Consider the following 21,936-nt stretch of genomic DNA (forward strand, 5'->3'; position numbering starts at 1 on the left):
ATTTTTTAATCCAAGTTATTAGGAATTAGAAACAAAAATAATGGTTTTGGAAAGTTTAATACGTTTCATGTTTCCTCTTCCAGCATGTTATTACATTCACAAATTTTAAAATAATTTTTTTTTTTTTTTTGGTTAAGTAGTTGTAACAAAAATTTGTTAATGGCTTGTATTTAGTTTAATTTAAACAACAATAATATTCCAAATTTGAGCAATTTTTATGTTTAAATAATTAGATATTTTAATAATTTATGGTTTAAAAAACAATGGAATTGAAATATATAAAAGAAACAAAATCAGAATATATATATGTATAAAAGAAAACATCCAACGTGAATGATTTAGCTATCAGGTTTGCCAAATGTTCTGTACAAGGAATAATAATTATATTTTTTTAAAGGGAGTGTTTGGTTGGGTAATTGAAAACAAAACATTCCACCAATCGCTCTTTCACTTTTAATAATAAAGAAAGCAACAAGTCTTCGAATGCCGGAGAATGCGCAATTGTTTTTACTTTCCAACGTCTCATAAAATTTAATAATTAATTAAAAATTTAACAAATATATATTTAATTAATTAACTTTATTTCGAGTAAAATGAAAACAATATAAATTCAAAATTCCATAACAACAAATACATTATTCCCTTGGAATTAAATTGATTAAAGTATAAGAATATTATTTTCTTTATTTCCTTTTTGCTGTTAATTAATTAAAAATTAACCAGCAATTAATGAGACGGAAATATTCAAATTAATTAAATCCGTTCCCAAGTTTAAGACAGCTGGATCTTCAAAACCTTTTATTCTATTCAACAATTTTGGTTTTAAAAACTAATATAATCAACAAACAAACATACGCAGTTAATTTGTAGGTCTTTAATGAATGCATTTTTCACACGGAGGTTGCCAGCTGCAGCAAAAGATTTAATAAAGGAAAGAAAGAATTTTTCAAGCTTAGAATTTTCAAAAGGGTTATCATATTGAGTTTATCACGAATTCTGAGCAAAATAGTTATAATATGTTGGTGCAGCCTGCTCATTCCTTCAATTATAATTTTTATTATTTTCCAACTAAAATTATTATTAATTAAGTAAAATAACAATGAAAAATATTATAAAACCCCAAGAAAACCCCACTCTATATTCATTCAACTTAATTGCTTAATATATATGATTTTTTTAAAAAAAAAAAAAAAAAAATAGTGAATATATACAATTAGTTAACCTTCTTTTTTTTTTTCTTTTTTTATGTAAACGCGTGAATTTCATGAAGGTTAGACTTAATTAAGTGAGTTATTAGGGTTAATAAAATATAATTTTGCAATCGGGTGTGATAATAATAATAATAATGTTGACCGGCTTTTAATATATATATATATACATATATATGCGTTCATGGTGGGTGTAAGAGTAAGTTAAAAGCTTACAAGGAATTCACAATCAATATCAACATTTTATATATAATATAATCAAATACTCGCCGACTTGGCGTTGCTTGTAATCATATACACAACTCTTTTTTATTTATCTTAATTTGCCATTTTCTCGGATACTTTCCATGCGGCAGAGCATTTACACCTTACACCAACACTTGACCACTTCCTGTAACTGTAAATATCGTATTATAAAATCACCTTCTCATAATTTTTTTAAACACTCTATAAAATTTATTTACGATTTTTTTTTTTTTTTTAAAATTTACTTAAAACTATTATATGAATAAAATTCTATTATAAAATAAAATATTAATTTCATCGTATAATGTTACAAAGAGTTTAATTATGACAAAATCCTGTATTAAATGATATAAAGAAATTATTTGTTAAAACTAAATTAAAACATTCAACAATGACATTAAATTAATAATAATAAATAAATAAAAAAAAAAAACTACATAAAAATATCACAAATTTAATTCTCATTTAAACATATAACCCTGCCATCTTATATTTATATATTACAAACTAATTATTATTTTATAAACATCATAATCCTCTCAATTAAATGAAACCAAAAAAGTTTGAATGTCCAATTGGCTCCCTTTGGTCCTATTCTTTCCATTTGACATTTGTCTGCAAATTTACCTTTTCCTGTATACAATTTGTATTTCTCCTTGCGCAATCAAAAAAAAAAAAAAAAAAGCAGCAGCCTTTTTAGATCAGGACAAACACTTGTGTGCTTCCAATAATTCCAAAATTTAAGCCCCTCCAAACTCCCATCACCAAACTCAGGCTTCTAAACTGAGTTGATAATTTAAGAACTGGACTCTTCATCAGAGAGCATAAGATAATCAAAGACTACATGTAAAAACTGGACCTAGAAAGAATGTTAAACATAATTTGGTAGCAAATATATTCTATGAAGTTAAAAAGTGATGGTTTACAATGAAGATAAAAAAAAACAATGTGTTTCTTCTGTATGCATAACACCTAAAAACTCTGTACATCACTCACCGGGTGCCTGACACATGGAATCCCAATTTACAGTAGTTAAGAATAGTGCTCGCTGGCTGCAGGTAGAAAAAATTCACCACAACCCAGCTGCTCCGATTGTCTTCCTTTTTGCTTATTGGTAATCCTAATTGCGTAATCCTTTGATCAGTCTACTATTTTGCAGTCTTCTGCTGGAAGTAAAAAGCATCATGTTCCAGGCAATGTCCCACCAGTGCTAGAGAGTATTATGAAGGCACAGACCACGGAAAGTGAGAATACAGACACCCAAGTGTTCTCTGTATACATCTCCATCGCATCTGTAAAAGAAAATCTTGTTCGGTTTTCAGCCCAGTTTCGGAGTCTATCAGCCTCTGCAGCATACAACGCTCTTCCCTGTAAACAAGCTCGAGTGAAGGATTGCTCGAAATTACCACATACTATAAGAAACAATTATTTTTAAAAAAATTCAGTTCAATAACTCGGATGTTTAAAAACTAAGTAGAATGCAAAATAAACAAGGAGCTAGAAAGAGAAACTAGGGATGTACTTGTACTGAAAAGGGTACATTTGCTATATGCCTTGAGCTTGATAATGCTCGTTTAGTCATAAAAGATGTAAACATGTTTTCAGAAATATTTATTCCATCCTCATTTATTTAGCAGAGGATTAGTTTATTTACAACTCACAAGTTTGTTCATGCAATTTGACAAAATCTTGTAGCAGCTTAATCAGTGCTGTGAAAAGAGCCAAGATACCTGGTCATCAAACCACCGACCTCGTCGCAGCCACGCAGTGACTAAGGCAAGTAATATCCGAGGTGGAGTCAAGTAATTGATGGCTTTCCCTGTACCCCTTACAACCCGCATTCGGGGAACTAATGTTCTAGCAACTGTTTCAGGAAGCTCGCATATGATGTTAAACATTTGCTTATTTCTTACAGTTGAACCACTGCAAAAATGACCGAAACAGTGTAGACAACATCAGCATGCTTACTAAGTTGGGAAAGAACCACAACCACAGTAAAGAAAGATCTGAGAAGGCAAGTTCATCTGGTGCAACTTGGAGACATATCTCCATCAAGCATATATATTCTATTTACAAAACCATAATTGTATAATACTGTAATTAGTTGATACTGTGAAACAGACACAGAGAGAGTCCTCCAAGGAACATAGTTCAGTAAACCAACTTATGTCAGGGCTGAATTCGCTGTACCTCAAAAGCAGATCTGTAAGTACCATTCCTGGAGATGCAGTATGTACTCCAACTTTAGATTTCTTGCACTCCTTCAAAAGTGACGAATGAAGCTGCCTAAGACCACACTTTGTTGACCCATAACTATAAGTTCAAGATGATGAAAAATGTAAGCATCATCAAAAAAATAAAGTTGAAAGATTTAATATAATGTCTTTTCGCTCATTCTGGAAGGAACTAAAATTAACAACTCACACAGCAGTAAGGGGTGTGCTAGATCCCCCAGAACCAGCACCATCCATGTTAAATATGTGTCCTCCTTTAGCTTGCTTTCTCATTATATACATTGCTTCTCTGGTGCAGAGAATGGAGCCGATTAAATTTGTAGAGACAATCTGCAAAGGAATAAGCCAAAATTAAATCATATAAGATTTTCTTCCCTCTTCCATTTTGTTTCCCTAGCTGAGCTATAGCTAAGACAAAAAAGTATGATGCAAGGATAAATGACATGCCATGTAAAACAGTCATATGCCTTGGAATAAAAAGCATATAAATGCAAGTTTCCAAGAAAGTGTACAAAAAGATATGTCCAATCACTACATAAGAATGTCTCAGCATGTAATCAGCACATTCATTCCATGCATGCACGCTCACGTGCATGAACTCACACTAAGAGGACTTTGCATGTGCTTCAATATAAATGAAAACAAAAGAATCAAGAAGCATGGAGATACATAAAGATTTAACTACCTGTTTAATATCTTCATCTGTAAACTGCAGCAATGGCCTAAAACCTTTATTTGTTCCGGCATTATTTATCTGTTTCATTTGTCCAAATATAACAACTTAGAACCAAACATAGACTTTCAAGCTCAGAACAAATGGAATATAAGAATCCTGCACATTGTTGAATCTGAAATAAACAAACAAAAATTAATCTCTACTTGAGGCTGATGAGCTTGCAAATTTCGGTTCATCAGACCCCTGAGAACTGAATTTTGAATAATTCATAAGCATCTAGGATGATATAGAAGATGGATTCAATGTGCAAATGTGCAATAACTTTCTGAAGGTTTAGTCAGAATAATACAAGAAACTTAATGAAGGTCTAGTCAGAAATAATGTCATGAAATGAACATTGTCTGCCACTATGATATTATAGCCAACTTATGACTTTTCTGATTTTGTCTGTGATAAGGAACGGCAATGGGGAAACCAACCAAGGTCAACAGAACAAACAACAATAGTAAAAGGCTTAGCACGCACCCATATGTCGATATAACCAAGTTTGTCGACAGCAAAGTTTGCTAATTTGCGTACATCATCAGCTTCACAAACATCACATGCTATGCCAACCACTTTAGCATGTGCCAGGTTCTTCTTAGAGGAACCACTTGCAGTAACCACACCTTCTTTGAGGTTCTCCTCAAGTTCTTTGACAGTCATGTCAACAGATTCAGGGCTGCCTTCACAAGATCCAGGTATGAATGTAGCGTTATGAGAGCTTTAATGCATAATGATTATAGATACAAAATCACAAGTTTAGATACTAACAAGAGAAGGAAAAGATATAAATTATGATTTAACCACCTGCGAGATGTAACAACCACACGATCTCCTGAAAGAAGAAATTCTCGAGCAAGTGCTTTTCCCAATCCCCTTGTACTGCATGCAGCCAGTAAAACATGCAAACATAACATAGAAAAATAGCACATGCATAAGTTAACTACAACGATTGGAAGTTGTTGCTTATTTCCTCTCATTCGATTCCTAAATCTTGGTTATTTGATATGTAGAAGTAATTGTAATTTACACCTAACTTGTATTAACACACAAGGTGTTTTGATACAAAATGAAAACAACTTCATTCTTATCTTCAATTCCACATCTATGGGACTTTGTATTCCTCCACGTCAAGATATAAATAATAAAAACACCTAAATTGAATTGAACATACAAAATACTGGAATTTAAAATACTACTCTTATTCAAATTCCTAGTATATTTGTATTGCAATTTCGTTCATACATGGAATTGAAATTTGAAAAAGATCAGAGAGGAGCAAAACCTTCCAGTTATGACAACATTACGTGGACCAGCTCGACAATGCTCGTCTAAAACCATGTTGGCACCTATCATAGTTCCAATGATGATTCCTCCAAGCCAGCTATACCAAATTAATGTATTCATCTGACTATCCCCACCTTCACAACATTTACAGGTGATTGAATTTTTACATGAGATAAGCTAGAAACTAAGCTCAAATAATACACGCATTCCCAACATAGGAAAATGCACGATTGCTAACCTGACAACTGAAAACCAACTGCAAGTATAACCCCAGTACTCATCATGGTCACAATATACCTTCCAATTTGGATTGCAATCTAGTTGAAATCATGGAGGAATGAAATACATTAGAATAGTAAATGCACTCGCACATTAAATTAATAAAATAAAGTCTTTAGTTACTCACATGTACAGACATATATATATATATATGTATATATACTGAGCTCAGCTGACAAGAGACAATAATATGAATCACTTCAGTTATATACATGACTTTTAAGTTTTAACCATAACCACTTTGTGTTGATTATCTTTCCCAAGATAATTACAACTGAGAACCAAATTAAGCTCAATATTCATGAAAGTTGAAATTATTTCCTTTCATCAAACAATTACACAACAGCAAATATGGATATTGGAATAGAATTCAATAGATCTAAGTTCAAGCAAATTGCCAAACCACTTGGATAAAAACAAATATTAACCCCCAAAGAAGCAGAAAAGAAAGAACAAAATTCTGCATAACATGTGACTCACCGATGAGAAAACCTCCTCGAGCTTAGCCAGTGCCTTGTTATAGTCATCACTCGATTGGGAGCTCGATTTTCCAAAACCTGAAACAGCAGATTTGCAAGAACCCCAAAACCCATTTCCATTTTTGAACTTCCTCCTTTGCTCTTCCTTTAAATTTTTTATCTCCTTCTCTTCCAGTTCACTCCCATCTTCGCCCCTAAACGACCTGCACGGCAACACATGCAACCCACAGCGGCCTCTACCTAATCGTGGGCCGGACGGAAAATTCCCCAGCCGAAGCCCGGTTCCTTGATGGTCCTTTAAGCAAAAGGAAAAATGGTCTATGGATGGCGGGTAGAGATGAAGCTTTGTGAGTGTGGCCATGAATATGATTGTGGGAGAATAAGGATTAATTAGAGTATTGAGGGTTCATGAAAAGGAAGAAGGAAGTGGGCAGCCCCTTCCTTTTCTCTAGTCCAAGTGTCGAAGAAGATAAAAGTTCGAATTGATTCTCATAATTGTTTTCGAGTTTTGTTTATCCATGGAGAGGGATTTTTATAGCAAGCCACTAAAATATCAATGAAGATTTGGAAAGCAGTAGAGTCCAGAGGGAGAGTGCAGTGTGACAACCACACGTTAAAGCTACCTAATCTATAGGTGGATGGATGACACGTGGCATTGTGGGTCTGTCATTTGATTTGAAATTGAAGCTTCCACTACTGATAAGACCGAAAGCTCAGAGATGATGATGAAGACGACGACGTTACGAGGGAGTTTGTGTTGATGATTTCATGGGATTAATATAAATTTTGTTTTGATGAAACTGCCAAAAATTAAGAGGGGGAGAGTGGCGATGTAGCTTGCAAGACATGCCTGAAGTTGACTAGAAGATGAGAGACTCAATTTTTCTTCAATCAACCAGCCACCTTCTGCTCTGCGCATAATTAAGATTTTAAATTTTAAATTAAATTAAGATTAAACAAATTAACACTTGTAATTTTCCTAAGAAAAGTTTTATGTTAAAATAATTGTTATCCGACCTTAAGTTTTTTGGAAGTAAAATTTTAATTCCAATTTATAAATTAAAATTGAAAATTCAGTTTGAAAAAATTAAATCAAACAGCCCATATTTATATTACACTAGCAATCTCTTTTTAAGCATGATGCCACTTTTATTGTTTATTAGAAAAATATTTTTTTAAAAAAAAAAAAAGTTAAATTTTTAAATGGGCCGGGTTAGGTGAGTTTGAGTGGATCGGGTTAAAGTAACATTTGGGTTGGGCCCAATATTAATGGATTGTCCAGTGTGCATGGGACTGAACTGGGTTTTCGAAGTTTAAATTGATTTGGGGTTGGAATTGGACCAGACTGGTATTTGCAGAACATAAAAAAGTTACTGTAGGCAATTTCTGGGTTTGGAGTGTTTATTAAATTTGAAAATAGATCAAACATACAAATTATATTTGAACTAATTATTTTTTAATGGTAAACTAATTAATTAAAATAAATAAAATTTCAATCATATCAAACGTGATTTGATATAATGGTGTGGGTAATTATAATAGATTAAAAAATTGGTTTAAATTTTTTTTTTTTTTTTTTTTTTAAAAAAGAAAATCTTAATGACATTGTTACATACTCACATGGGAAACTGCTGGACAACAGCTCACACTTGTCCTCTATTTATTATTTGTTTCTTTCCCCCCATTAAAAAAAAGTGGGGAACGTACCCAATTATTATACAAGTTTTTATTCCTCATAAAATATTTGAGTCAGAGTTAGAATAATTATTCAAAAATTTAATATGTTATTGTAATTTTATCAAAACATTCTTTAATAAATTGTTTCGTGTTAATAATTAAATAATTAAGAACAAGAAAATTATGGAACAAGAGCATTAGAAAATTCTATCATGAATTTTACCATAAAATAATAAGGCATGAAACATACTTAACACCTTTTGTAATATCCAGAATTAATTTTAATATATTTAAAATTAATATATAAAATATAATTTTTATTTAATGTAAAAATTAAAAAAAATATGTGAATGATAAAATTAAAAACAATTTAGAAAAAATAAGTACAAATTTGGTTTCTAAGAATATTTTTAAAAGAAAAATTAAAAATTGATAATCAAAACACAATTTAGGAAAAATGTGAAACGTAGGATCGCCCAGTTAGTAACCCCGACGAACTGGAGCACACCGCGTGGCAAGGCATACTGATATGGTGTCATACGGGAGGCCACGCTGGTAATCCGCGTGCTCACGATCAGACGGTCTGGATTTGTTCCCGCGCGTGTGGACGGTCCGGACCCGTTCCCTCTTAAGACGCAATTGTACGGTCTAAATCAAATTATAATGAACGGTTCATATTTATTTCCTATTTAAACGCGATCGAACAGTCCAAATTAAACGTGATAGACGGCCTAAATTAAAAGGAGACTGATATAAATATCTCACTTCACACCAAATCCTAATCCTAACTGCCAGTCCCCCCCGTCGAAGAAGAAGAACCAGTCGCTGGGAAGGGAGTCGACTGCCACCTGTCGCCGCGTCGAAGCCACCTCCAACTGCCAAAAAAGGTAAAAAATTCTGTCAGTCGCTCAAAATTTGATTTTGAACACCCCCATGGCCAAATCGGAGAAAAATGATAGGCAAATGAGCCGAAAACTGCGGGTAAAGCCCGACGGCGCTGCCGTGGGAAAAATAAAAAATCGTCTCCGATGAGGCCCTTCCCGATTCTCATTTTGTGCAATTTTTTCACCATTATATTCACCATTTTGTTTCCCACAGGTTGACTGAAGAAAAATGTCCAACCGCGAAGGTGAGCCGGCAGAGTCGCCGTACCGGAAAACCTTTCTGCTGGTAAACTCCTGTTTTTTGACTTTTTTCGGTCAACTAATGCCCCTTAACATGTTTTCTCACAGGGATTAGTACAAAACTGGCCTAAAATGGCTAGTTCGAGGCAAACTGTCGTCACTGGAGCACGTCGCTGCTGCCGTGCAGAAATTTCAAAATTGGTTGGAAAGGGTTTCTAACACCGATTTTGAAATTTTTGGGGTATTTTTAGGTATTTGGAGCGTGTTTTAATCTTTGAAGAAAAATTCAGAGAACCTAGGGACCACAATAGGCACAGTTGAAAGCTTAGCGTTTCGGAGATCGATTCGAGTTAGAATCTCTCACCCTATTTTTTGTTATAAAATTGAAGTTTAATTATAAAAAATGTAGTATTTTATACAACTTAGAAAATCTCGATAATTAATCACAAGTTAATAATGGAGCCGGAACCGATTATTATTTACTATTGCTCCTATTTAATTGATTTTACTATTTTAAATGCATAATATTACACTGAAGTTGGTATGATAATTCAGTTGTGCTTTCTTCATGCATGTATTGCTTGTTTTGCGTGATTTACAGTTAAATTGTGAAACTGGAAATTAAATATTAACGGAAAATTGTTTGATTAGGTAAGTGAATGAATGATAGCCTTACTAGATATCCTGATAGATGGAGGATGGACCAGATACATAGAGAATCCTACCTGTGAACATTGCGTCATAGCACACGGGGTATGGAGGATTAGTATTTTAGCGCTCATATCGGACGGGGTATGGGGACGGTTCGTTTCACCCTCATACCAGATTGAGTATTAAGGGATGATATTTTTGGTGCTCATAACGGACGAGGTATGAGGACGGTTAGTTACTTGAAAATGTTGAATAAGGGTTCACGCGTAGTAGGGACATCCCTATGGACCCCCATGGATACCAGTAGGTAGATAAAAAGGGAAAGTTGTTGTTCTAGTTAATTGAATATGAGATTATGATATTATTTGTGCTATTGTCTCTAAGAGTCAGTTTTGAAAATTTCGCTACGGTAAGTGTACAATAAATGATTTTACTTATGATAAATGAATTTATTTAAATTAAGAGCTCCATTAGTTGTTTTCATGATTTTTACAAACCTTCATTTCTGTATTAATGAGTAGTGTGACATTCTTGCTGGGCTAGTGTAACTCACTCTTTCATTAACCATTTCAGATCAAGAGGAACAAGATCTAGATCCAGATCCCGATCCACAAAAGGGTTGCGAATAGGATGTTCAGTTGTTTACTTTTTATTTATTTTTTTAATTATTCGTTGTTTTTTTAGAATGGTCATTTCCGTAACTCTATTGGGTATTTTGAATTATTGTGTAAAGAATGTAAACCCTAAAGCTATTATTTCGCTTTCGAATTTAGTTTATAATTTATTTCATTTCAAGTTCCGGACCGTTACAGTTGAAATCATAGTCGCGTTCTTCGGAACCATTTCTTACACAAAAACCCTAGGAAACACCAAAGAATGAATTATCACTCAACCATTCCTTATAAAATGCAGGTACAGATAAATGAGGAGATGAAGACTCCCACTAAACAGAACAGCTCGGGAGAGTTCACTTCGAGAGGATGTTGACCGATTATTTTAAAAGCTGGAGAGACTCATTGCTGCCCAGCAGGCCTGAGAGGAAAGGAGGGAGCTACCTGACCATCCCCCTTACCACAAGTTGAGCCACCCCGGCAGCGGGAAGATTCTCAGCCACTCTAGTACGACTCTGCTCCTCCATAGTACCATCCGACACCATCACAGTATGATGCGGTGCCCCAACCACAGTACTACCCGGCACCACTACAGTATAGCTCGGTGCCCCAACTGCATCACCCCGCACCACTACAGTACAATCTGGTGCCTTCACCGTATTATCCAGTACCACCACAGGGTCATCTGGTCCATCCCCAGCACAATCTAGTCCCTCTTCCACAGGACCCAGTTCCTCCCACATGGACCCAGACTATATTGAGAGGTATAAAAGACTAAACCCATCTACTTTTACAAGTGGATCCTCCTTTGGAGAAACTGAGTACTAATTAGCTAATATAGATAAGGCTTTCACGACTCTTGGGGTAATTTCTAAATAAAAGGTCATACTTGCCACCTACATACTGGTGGGAGAGGCAGGCCGCTGGTGGTAACTCAAGCAAGCCACCTTGCTCATTTCAGTCACTTGAGAACAATTCTTGGTGGCCTTTAATGCAAAGTACCTCCCAGAGCATCTCCAACATCTGAAGAAAATGGAGTTTACACACTTGATCTAGGGTGACATGACTATACCAGAATATGTCCGAAAATTCCTAGAGTTGGACCGGTATTCCCCTGAGAGCGTGATGGATGAAGGCAGGAAGGCAAGCAAGTTCGAGTGGGATCTCAATCTTGATATCATACAGCAGCTGTCTATGTTCGAGCTCAGTACTTACTCGACTGTTTTTGCCAAAACACAGCTAGTGGAGAGGAACATTCACATTTTTTTCCAATAGTAGGGAACCTCAGGCCCTCGGTTTCACACCGCAAACTAGCACCTACTGCACCTATTCAGCAAAACAAGAGACCTAGGTCAGTGACTCAGCTCATCCTCATATTCCGACAAAAGGACGCGGTAGGATTTGTCAGTACTGTGGCAAGGATCATGAGGACTGACCCTACTATTGCCTCAACAATACTTGCCACATATGTGGAAGTACTCAACACTACGCGAGGGAGCACCTGAGGAATCAGAACCAAACCAGACCTACTATATAGGGCAGAGTTTACAACCTCACGTAAAAGGATGCAGAAGCCAACTCAGATGTGATACAGGGTACGTACACTATCTGTAATCATCTTGCACATGTTTTGATTGATACTAGTGCCTCACATTCATTTGTTTCACATATTTTTGCATCAAACTTGAATGTATTACCTGAAAGACTTGAGTCTGTATTGTTTGTGTATACTCCTAGGAGTAGGACACTACTGGGGGAGGTTATATACAAAGCCTGTGTCATAGATATAGTAGATAGAAAATTGAGTGTGGACCTAATAGAGATTGACACGAAGACTTTGACGTAATCCTAGAAATGAACTAGCTAGCGGCGTATCACACCATCGTAAATTATTTTTATAAGAAGCCTATATTTAACCCTCATAATGAGGAGTCATTTACAAATTAATAAAAAAATTTAACTTTTGTTCCCTCATGGAAAATTTTCCTATTATCAAGTGTTTTAATCTGCCTGTTTTATCTAACTAGGCAAATCCAAGAAAGAAATTTGTATTCAAGAGATTCTGGTAGTCCGAAACTTTTCGGATATGTTTCCAGATGAACTACCTAGAATGCCAGTGGACAAAGAAGTTGAATTCACCATAGACCTTCAGCCAAACACCCAGCCTATTTTGGTTGCCCCTTACCGTATGAGTCGTATTGAGATAGAGGAGTTAAAGAAACATATCAATAAAATATAGGATAGTGGATTCATTCGACATAGTGTGTCCCCAATGCCAAAGTCACATTTATAAGGAAGGGGGATGACACGTTAAGGTTATATATTGACTACAGAAGACTGAACAAGGTCATGATCAAGAACAAGTACCTCATTCTCATGATTAATTACCTTTTTGATCAGTTGCAGGGTGCCAAAGTCTTCTCTAAAATAAAATTGCGTTTATGTTACCATCAGGTAAAGATCAAGACAGAAGACATTCCCAAAATAACTTTTCGGACCAGGTATGGACACTATGAATTCTTGGTCATATCATTAAGACTAATCAACGCACCAGCCATTTTCATGGATTTGATTAACAGGATTTTTAGATAATTCCTGGATCAGTTCGTTATTATATTTATCGATGATATCATGTTCTATCAAAAAGCAAAGAGAAGCACGCTCACCATCTGACTCAAGTTTTGCAGGTTCTCAGAAAAACAAAAGTTGTATGTAAAGCTGAGCAAGTGTGGGTTCTGGTTTGAGTAGACTACCTTCTTAGGACACATCATATCAAGTGATGGAGAGTCAATGAATCCTGAAAAAGTTGAGGCAGTGCTCGGCTGGAAAAAATTAACCTTGGCCAAGAAGATTCGTAGCTTTATAGGAATGGTAGGTTATTACTACAGGTTTGTGGAAGGATTTTCTAGTTTAGCTACTCCTTTGACTTGATTCACAAAGAAGAACGTCAAGTTCGAGTAGAACGAGGACTGTGAAAAGAGTTTTTCAAAACTAAATAAGCGGTTAACTACCGTACCTGTGTTGGCCTTACCGAGCAGGATATGTGGATATACAGTTTATAGTGATGCCTCCTACCTAGAGTTGGGTTGTGTTCTAATGCACCATGGAAAGGTCATACCCTATGGATCCAGACAGTTGAAGAGTCATGAGAAAAACTACATCACTCATGACTTGAAACTTGTCACGATTATCCACGCCCTAAAGACTTGATACCATTACTTATATGGGGAGACCTTTCAGATTTATACCAACCATAAGAACTTGAAACACATATTCACTCAAAAAGATCTCAACATGCAGTAGAGAATATGGATAGAACTCCTCAAGGACTATGATTGCAATATCTTGTATTACCCGGGTAAGGGCAACATGGTAGCCAACGCACTCAGAAAAAAAAAATGTAGGTACATTAGCTCACCTAATAGTTTTAGAATACAGAGCAATAGGGGTCACACAATATGTACAACTTCAAGACCTGAAGAGAGTCACATGTTTACCCCACATGACTGTTCAACTTGAGTTGATCTAGAGAATAAAGAAAGCCCAATCCACTGATTCCACCCTAGCAACCCTAAAAAAAATACGAAACAGGGAGTTTAATTCAGAATTTTGAGTCTCTGTCGATGAGTTGCTTAGATTTCGGGATATGGTGTGTGTTTCATGTGATAGTGAGCTGAAAAAAGACATCATGACATAGACCCATAGCTCAAAGTTTGTCGTGCATCCCGAAAGCACTAAGATGTATTAAAATATGTGACCCCAATTTTGGTGGAACAGGATGAAAAGAGATGTGACTGACTTTTTTTTCAAGTGTTTGGTATGTCAGGAAGTCAAGACAGAGCATCAACGTCCAGACGGGCTACTTCAGCCATTACTAATTTTGAAGTAGAAGTGGGAACATATCACAATGGATTTCATGGTAGGATTGCCTATAGCACGCTCGGAATATGATGTCATTTGGCTAATTGTTAACCGGCTCACCAAGTCTTTCCACTTATTGGCCATCAGGATGACTGACTCCTTGGACAAGTTAGCAATAATATATATCCGGGAGATAGTCAGGTTACATGAAGTGCTAGTGACAGTAGTATCCACAAGGACCCCAGGTTTACTTTTCAATTCTGGTATAGTTTTTAGTAAGCCATGAGAATAAAACTGTCCCTTAGTATTGTGTTCCACTCTCAAATTGATAGACAATCAGAAAGGACGATCCGCACACTAGAAGATATGCTCTGAGCTTGTGTTCTTGACTTCAGAGGCTATTGGGATGATCATTTATCTCTAATAGAGTTCACCTACAATAACAGCTACTAAACAAGTATCGACATGGCTCCGTACGAGGCATTGTATGGCCCCCCATGCAGATCGCCGATCTGTTGGGAAGAGGTAGGTGATAGAAAATTATTTGGTCTAGATCTTGTAGAGGAGACTACAGCCAAGATCAAGAAGAACATCTAGACGACTCAGAGTAGGTAGAAGAGATATGCGGATACCCAGATGAGGGATTTAGAATTTAAAAAAGGTGATCGGGTGTTCCTTAAGGTTATTTCGTTCAAGGGAATCAGTAGGTTTGGCAAGAGGAAAAAATTAAAATTTTGGTTTATTGGGCTATTTGAAATCTTAGATAGAATTGGCACTGCTGCCTACAGACTAATACTGCCTCTAGAACTTTTCAGGATCCATAGTGTGTTTTATGTGTCCATACTATGCAAGTACAACCCAGACCTCTCTCATGTCTTGGCCCACAAGTCTCTTTCACTCTAGGAGAATCTGTTATACGAGGAGGTACCGGTTAGTATTGTGGACCGAAAGAGCAGAGTACTCCGCAACTGAAAAATTTCTTTCGTTAAGGTCCTATGGTAAAATCACAAACAAGGAGAGACCATATGGGAGCTAGAATCAGACTTCAGAGCCTAGTATTCCCAACTGTTTGATTGAGTGAGAGAGAGATAACTTTGAGGGACCAAATTTCTTTTCAGGGAGTGGGAGGGAGGGAGTTGTAATACTTGTAATTAATTTTAATATATTTAAAATTAATGTATAAAATATAATTTTTAAATTTATGAATTTTTATTTAATATAAAAATTAAGAAAAATAAGTGGATGATGAAATTGAAAATAATTTTAGAAAAAATAGTGAAAATTTAGGTTATGGTGATACTTTTGAAAAAAAATTAGAAACTGGAAGTCAAAATACAATTTAGAAAAAATGTGCTATGTTGGATCGCCTAATCAGCAGCCCCGACGAAACAAAGCACGCTGCGTGGCAAGGCACGCTAACGCGGTGCCAAGTGGAACACTACGCTGGCAATCCGCGTGCTCGCAATTGGACAGTCCGGATTTAATCCCGTGCGTGTGGATGGTCTAGATCCGTTCCCTCCTCAGACACGATCGTACGGTCTAGATCAAATTGGTGATGAATGGTATAGATTCATTTTCTATTTAAACGCGATCGGACGGTCCAGATTTATTTTCACGCGTGTGGACGATCCAGATCCGTTCTCTCCTCAGACACAATCGTACAGTACAGATCAAATCGCGATGAATGGTCCAGATTCATTTCTTATTTAAATGCGATCGGACAGTGTAGATCAAATTTGATGGATGACCCAGATTAAAAGAGATGGATATAAATACCTCATTTCATACCAAACCCTAATCCTAGCTGCCAGTCCTCTCGCCGGAGAAGAAGAACCAGTCACTGGGAAGGGAGTCAACCGTCGCCGTGTCGGAGCCACCTCCAATTTCCAAAAAAGGTAAAAAACTTTCCCAATCGCTCAAAATTTAATTTTGAACACTCTTATGGCCAAATTGGAATAAAAGAACCGGCGGATGAGCCATAAACCGCGGGCAAAATCCGATGGTGTCGTGCTGTGCCAGAATCCCAAAATTGGCTAGAGAGGTTTTCTAACACTGATTTTGGATTTTTTTTGTGGTATTTCTAGGTACTTGAAAGCTTAGTGTTTCGAACATCGATTCGAATAATCTCTCACCCTATTCCTTGTTATAGAATTGAAGTTTAATTATAAATAATGTGGTATTTTATACAACTTAGAAAATCTTAATAATTAATCATAGGTTACTAATTGAGGCAGAACTGATTATTATTTACTGTTAATCCTGTTTGATTGATTTTACTGTTTCAAATACATAATATTACACTAGAGTTGGTATGATAATTCAGTTGTGCTTACTTGATGCATGTATTGCTTATTTTGTGTGATTTACAATTAAATTGTGAAACTAAAAATTAAATGTAAACGAAAAATTGTTTGATTAAGTAAGTGAATGAATGGTAGCCTTACTAGATATCCTGGGATATGGTGGATGGATCGGGTACGTAGGAAACCCTACCGTGAACGTTATCTCATACCTGGGGTATGGATGATTGGTATTTTGACACTCATACCGGACAGGGTATTGAGTGATGATTTTTTTGGCACTGATACTAAATGGGGTATGGGGATGACCGGTTACTTGAAAATGTTGAATAAAGATTCACACGTTGTGGGAACATCTCTATGAGCCCCCATGGATACCAGTAAACAGGTAAAAAAAGAAAATTGTTGTTCTGCTTAATTGAATATGAGATTATAATATTATTTATGCTATTGCCTTTATAGGTCAGTTTTAGAAATTTTATTACGGTAAGTGTACAATGAATGATTTTACTTACGTTAAATGAATTTATTTAAATTAAAAGCTCAATTAGTTGTTTTCATAATTTTTACTAATCTTCATTTCTGTATTAGTGAGTAGTGTGACATTCTTACTAGTTTAATATATCTCACTCTTTTATTAACCATTTCAGATCAAGATGATCAAAATCCAGATCACGATCCACAAGAGGGTTGCGAATAGAATGTTCAGTTGTTTATTTTTCATTTATTTCTTTAATTATTCGTTATTCTTTTAGAATGATCATTTTCGTAATCGTATTGGCTATTCTGAATTATTGTGTAAGGAATGTAAACCCTAATGCTATTATTTCACTTCCACATTTAATTTATAATTTATTTCATTTCAAATTCTGGGCCGTTACACCTTTTGAGTAAAATATATCATATTTATGTTATACAAAAAAAATACTTTTATTATACAAGTACAAATATCAGTTGCAGTGAATAAAAATACTTTAGTATATTTAAGTTTTAGTTAAGTCATTTTTTAACTCTTTCTTCAAAAAAAAAAATTTTGGTTAAAAAAATTAGCGTTCCAAACAAATAAAATGCATCTGATATTAAATTATAATAAGCTTTAAATTTTAAATAATCTGACATAATTGTTAAGAATTTAAAACGCGTTACAGTGCATAAATAGTTATTTGTATAATATGGGGAAATTGATAATTTCTACCCGTTTTGGAAACTAAAAATAGCGGGCAACAGCTAGCCACTGGTTTCCTTTTTCTTAAAGTAATGTAGTAGGGGTAAAATCGTCTTCTCACGAGATGGAAATCACAGGCCGCAAAGAAATTGACCCCACCCCAGAAAAAAGCGGTTTAAGAAGAAGCTTCTGACTTCGGACGACGCAGCCGGACGCGGGGGTACTCTCATTTCTCTTCCTCCTCCATTGTTTAAATTCTCCCCCGGCCGAACACGACTCACTTTGAACAATCTTTTCTCCCCAGATTCTTTCCCTCTCTTCTCTCTCTCTACATTTTCTCTCTTGCGTAATTTATCTCCCTGTAGAGAGAGGGAACCACCACCCAACAGAGGGCAATGAATAAGCACCAGGATCAACGCTCAAGATCTGCCAAACCTACCACAATTCACGGCTGCGCGCAGTCCGGAGATCTCCCGCTCTTCCAGAGACTACTCAGAGACAACCCAGCTCTTCTTAACGAGAGGAACCCTGTGGTATTATCTCATTCTCTCTGCTCTTTTTGCATGTACTTTTGTCTTTCCGCATTGTTGAATCATCAGTTCCTTTTACGCCCATCATTTTGAAGGATTGTGGGGAAGGGATTTTCTTTGACGGCTTTTCTACTGTCTGCTCAGATTTTAATTTTATACATGACTCATGTTGAGTTGGGTTTGTTGTACTAATGGGTTTAAATTGTTTGATTGTGGCCATTGACATAAACAGAGCTATGGTTAAGTTTGTTAGTCTGTTGAATTGGATCTAAACTGCCTACATCAATATTAAAACTTTTGGCTTTTACTTTTTCTGTTTCTAGTTAAGCTGGTGGGAGTTGAATTCCGACGGAAGGAATTCGAATTGGGATTGTGACAAAAAAAATGATTTAATTATGCGTATTAAAACTAAGAGTTGAAATGAGCTTTGGTTGACTAACACAACCAATGTGATACAGTGTATGCATATATGATGACTGAAAGGATTCTAAGAAAAATTTGCCCGATTTGACAGCCAACCTACTTCTGAATTGATCATTTAGAAGATGGAAGCAAGGAGAGAAATTGAAGAAATCTAAAAAGATGGGGAAAATCTCTTTAGCTGCAATCACCGTAGCTTCTGAAATTTGTTCAACTTCATTTAGATCGGATATACTGCCACCATCAAGCTGTTAAACATTTTAGATTTTGAGTCTGTGCTTGTTATTACTTTTTCTTCCGATCTTTCTATCATCGTAATTTTCCTTTTCATTACTTCCGAATTTGTGATAATAATGTCATTCATGCTCTACCACATTATTTTTTGAGCTTCTTAGTTACTGTTCCAGAAGGGCTTGACATTATTAACCTCTTACTTTTTCATTATTAGGTTTTCTCTCTATGTACATGACTAAGAAAGCATAACTTGAGTAAGATGTCTCTCTTCCATTTTATTTATGCGCATTGTTTTGGTTAAATGCAGATGGCACAGACACCACTTCATGTTTCTGCTGGCTACAACCAGGTTGAAATAGTCAAGTTTCTGCTTGACCATCCAGGATCAGAAAAAGTTGAATTGGAAGCCAAGAACATGGTAGGCTAATTTTGTCTACATGGAATTTCTCATTATATATATATATATATATATAGTTGTTGCCCTTTTAAATGATGTGTTTGGTCTTCTCTTTTGGCTGTTAATCTTTCACCCTTATGCAGTATGGGGAAACTCCATTACACATGGCAGCCAAGAATGGGTGCAATGAAGCTGCACGGCTACTTCTTGCCCATGGTGCTTTTGTTGAAGCCAAAGCTAATGTGTGTTCCTTGGAATTTTATTTTTTGTTTTCTTCTTAAACTGTCTATGATTACTGGGTTGTGAAGTGCAATTTTAATGGGTATTCTTTCTTTCTGTTTTTTTCTTTTTGTAGAATGGCATGACACCATTACACCTTGCTGTTTGGTACTCAATTCGATCTGAAGACTGCTCAACTGTCAAGACACTGCTCGAGAACAATGCTGATTGCAGTGCTAAGGACAATGTACTACTTTGCAATTACTTGGTTTATTCTTATATCTTCTTAACTATTCTGTCGTGCTACATGCTGATTGTCGTTATTATAATCCTTGGGTGCAGGAAGGAATGACTCCTTTAAATCATCTATCTAAAGGACCGGGAAGTAAAAAGTTGCAAGAACTACTTCACAGGCATCTGGAAGAGCAGAGGAAAAGAAAAGCGCTCGAAGCATGCAGTGAGACACAAGCTAAGATGGATCAGCTTGAAAAAGAACTATCAAAGATTGTGGGGTTGCATGATCTCAAGGCACAACTTCGGAAATGGGCCAAGGGGATGCTTATGGATGAGAGGCGAAGGGCCCTTGGGCTAAATGTTGGTGCTAGAAGACCTCCTCATATGGCATTCCTAGGCAATCCTGGAACAGGTAACTAATTGGCAGTTTTTTCCGGATCGTAATTTTCTTTTATGTCATCAGTATGCTATAAATTTCCATTACTGAGCTCCAACATTCACTTTGGGCTGTCAAATAATAAGTATCTTGTCCTTATCAGAAACCATAACTCTATTTTCTCCTCTCCCTTTCAGGCAAGACTATGGTGGCTCGAGTTCTTGGAAAGTTGCTCCATATGGTTGGAATTTTACCTACTGACAAGGTAACGGAAGTGCAGCGGACAGATTTGGTGGGTGAATTTGTTGGTCACACTGGACCAAAGACAAGAAGAAAGGTGATGCCACTAATCTGGACAAACCGAAACTTGAGTCTCATTTTCTGGGTGTAGAATGTGCTTGTTTGATTCTGATAATAAAGAAAACTAAAACTTAGAACTATTATGTGCAGATAAAAGAAGCTGAGGGAGGAATCCTTTTTGTGGATGAAGCATATCGGTTAATACCCATGCAGAAAGCAGATGACAAGGACTACGGTTTGGAAGCCTTGGAGGAGATCATGTCTGTGATGGACAGTGGAAAAGTTGTCGTCATATTTGCTGGCTATAGTGAGCCAATGAAGCGTGTAATTGCTTCTAATGAAGGCTTCTGCAGAAGAGTAACAAAGTTTTTCCATTTTACCGACTTCAATTCTGAAGAGCTAGCCAATATCCTCCTTATCAAGATGAATAATCTAACAGAGGATAGCTTGTTGTATGGATTCAAGTTACATTCGTCTTGCAATGTGGATGCCATTGCATCATTGATACAGAGAAAAACAACTGAGAAGCAGCGAAAGGAGATGAATGGAGGTTTAGTGGACCCAACCCTTGTCAACGCCAGGGAGAACCTAGATATTCGACTCAGTTTTGATTGTATAGATGCAGATGAGCTGCGAACAATTACCTTAGAGGATTTAGAAGCAGGTCTCCAACTTCTTACGCAATGAGAGGCCCTCGTTAAGATCTGGAAGGAAAAGCTTGTATTAACTCATCAACATGGTAACTTCCATTTAATTAAAGCTAGAAAGCAACATCTTTTTTCTATTCATCTTTTCTCAGTTTCAACATGGGTTCAGTTGCAAGTTGCCGAAAGCTTGGTGGGTTCAAAATCTTAGGAGATTGTTTTTTGTAGCCAGGTTCATTTAATATTGTCCTTAAGCAGCCAAGGGGTGTGACCCTGATTCTTCTCATCCGTCCATTAAATTGATTGATAACTTACAAGAGATTTTAAGGGCTCTGTGATTCTTTGTCCAAAACAATTGGTCCGCAGGTCTAGTGTGTATCTGCTCTGTAAGTCAATAATTAATTAGGTTGATCCGTATTTGATTTATTATGTATCTTGGTCTTGGAGTTGAATAAACAAATAGGTAATTTCCATATTGGGATTCATGCACTCTTTATATTTCATAATCACATGTCTATAATTACCAAAGCTCTGTTGTTATCTGATATAAACTTTTATTTTGACTTTCTTTTCTTGTCAAAGTTTATTATATCAGATAATTAGAAAGCTGTTTGAAGAGTGAAGTAGAGATTGATATTAACAAAATGTAATTTTTTGTTAACTAATTGATACTAATAGAATTACTCTTAATGTTAAACATGTGAACGTATTTTCTTAATAATTCTAAGTTGAGATTATGACT

At 35.9% G+C, this 21,936-nt stretch overlaps 2 protein-coding genes across 3 annotated transcripts; one reads left to right on the plus strand and one right to left on the minus strand.

The window, feature by feature from the left end:
* Positions 1 to 2,325: 2,325 nt before the first annotated feature.
* On the minus strand, positions 2,326 to 7,022 carry NYC1 (NAD(P)-binding Rossmann-fold superfamily protein). The gene is made up of 10 exons (XM_022047493.2): positions 6,453 to 7,022; positions 5,932 to 6,010; positions 5,692 to 5,827; positions 5,214 to 5,288; positions 4,890 to 5,085; positions 4,374 to 4,442; positions 3,879 to 4,018; positions 3,645 to 3,767; positions 3,185 to 3,377; positions 2,326 to 2,822 (listed from the first exon to the last, which is right to left on the minus strand). Exons 1-10 carry the CDS (start codon positions 6,810 to 6,812, stop codon positions 2,637 to 2,639), a joined length of 1,557 nt encoding a protein of 518 aa, XP_021903185.1. The 5' UTR covers positions 6,813 to 7,022; the 3' UTR covers positions 2,326 to 2,636.
* Positions 7,023 to 18,041: 11,019 nt separating this feature from the next.
* On the plus strand, positions 18,042 to 21,667 carry LOC110818614 (AAA-type ATPase family protein / ankyrin repeat family protein). 2 transcript variants are annotated; one of them, XM_022047544.2, is made up of 7 exons: positions 18,042 to 18,373; positions 19,332 to 19,442; positions 19,565 to 19,663; positions 19,777 to 19,887; positions 19,983 to 20,286; positions 20,448 to 20,587; positions 20,701 to 21,667. In XM_022047544.2, the coding sequence occupies exons 1-7, from the start codon at positions 18,236 to 18,238 to the stop codon at positions 21,235 to 21,237; spliced, it is 1,440 nt and encodes a 479-aa protein (XP_021903236.1). In that variant the 5' UTR covers positions 18,042 to 18,235; the 3' UTR covers positions 21,238 to 21,667. The 2 variants fall into 2 exon arrangements, with proteins under 2 accessions (XP_021903236.1, XP_088064847.1); XM_088208721.1 differs by having other exon boundaries at positions 18,042 to 18,370.
* Positions 21,668 to 21,936: the final 269 nt, after the last annotated feature.

Source organism: Carica papaya, chromosome 7 (assembly GCF_054855325.1).
Source record: "Carica papaya isolate Zhongbai chromosome 7, ASM5485532v1, whole genome shotgun sequence".
Classification (NCBI taxonomy): Eukaryota; Viridiplantae; Streptophyta; class Magnoliopsida; order Brassicales; family Caricaceae; genus Carica; species Carica papaya.

Bases quoted from the DNA above. Each gene is read 5' to 3' on its own strand.
- NYC1 (XM_022047493.2), bottom strand. From the start codon at position 6,812: ATGGCCACACTCACAAAGCTTCATCTCTACCCGCCATCCATAGACCAT. The intron at 6,011-6,452 runs GTGAGTCACATG...GATTTCAACTAG, and splicing joins TCGAGGAGGTTTTCTCATCG to ATTGCAATCCAAATTGGAAG. The intron at 5,086-5,213 runs GTGGTTAAATCA...TTGTGAAGGCAG, and splicing joins GTGGTTGTTACATCTCGCAG to CCCTGAATCTGTTGACATGA.
- LOC110818614 (XM_022047544.2), top strand. From the start codon at position 18,236: ATGAATAAGCACCAGGATCAACGCTCAAGATCTGCCAAACCTACCACA. The intron at 19,443-19,564 runs GTAGGCTAATTT...ACCCTTATGCAG, and splicing joins AATTGGAAGCCAAGAACATG to TATGGGGAAACTCCATTACA. The intron at 19,664-19,776 runs GTGTGTTCCTTG...TTCTTTTTGTAG, and splicing joins TTGTTGAAGCCAAAGCTAAT to AATGGCATGACACCATTACA.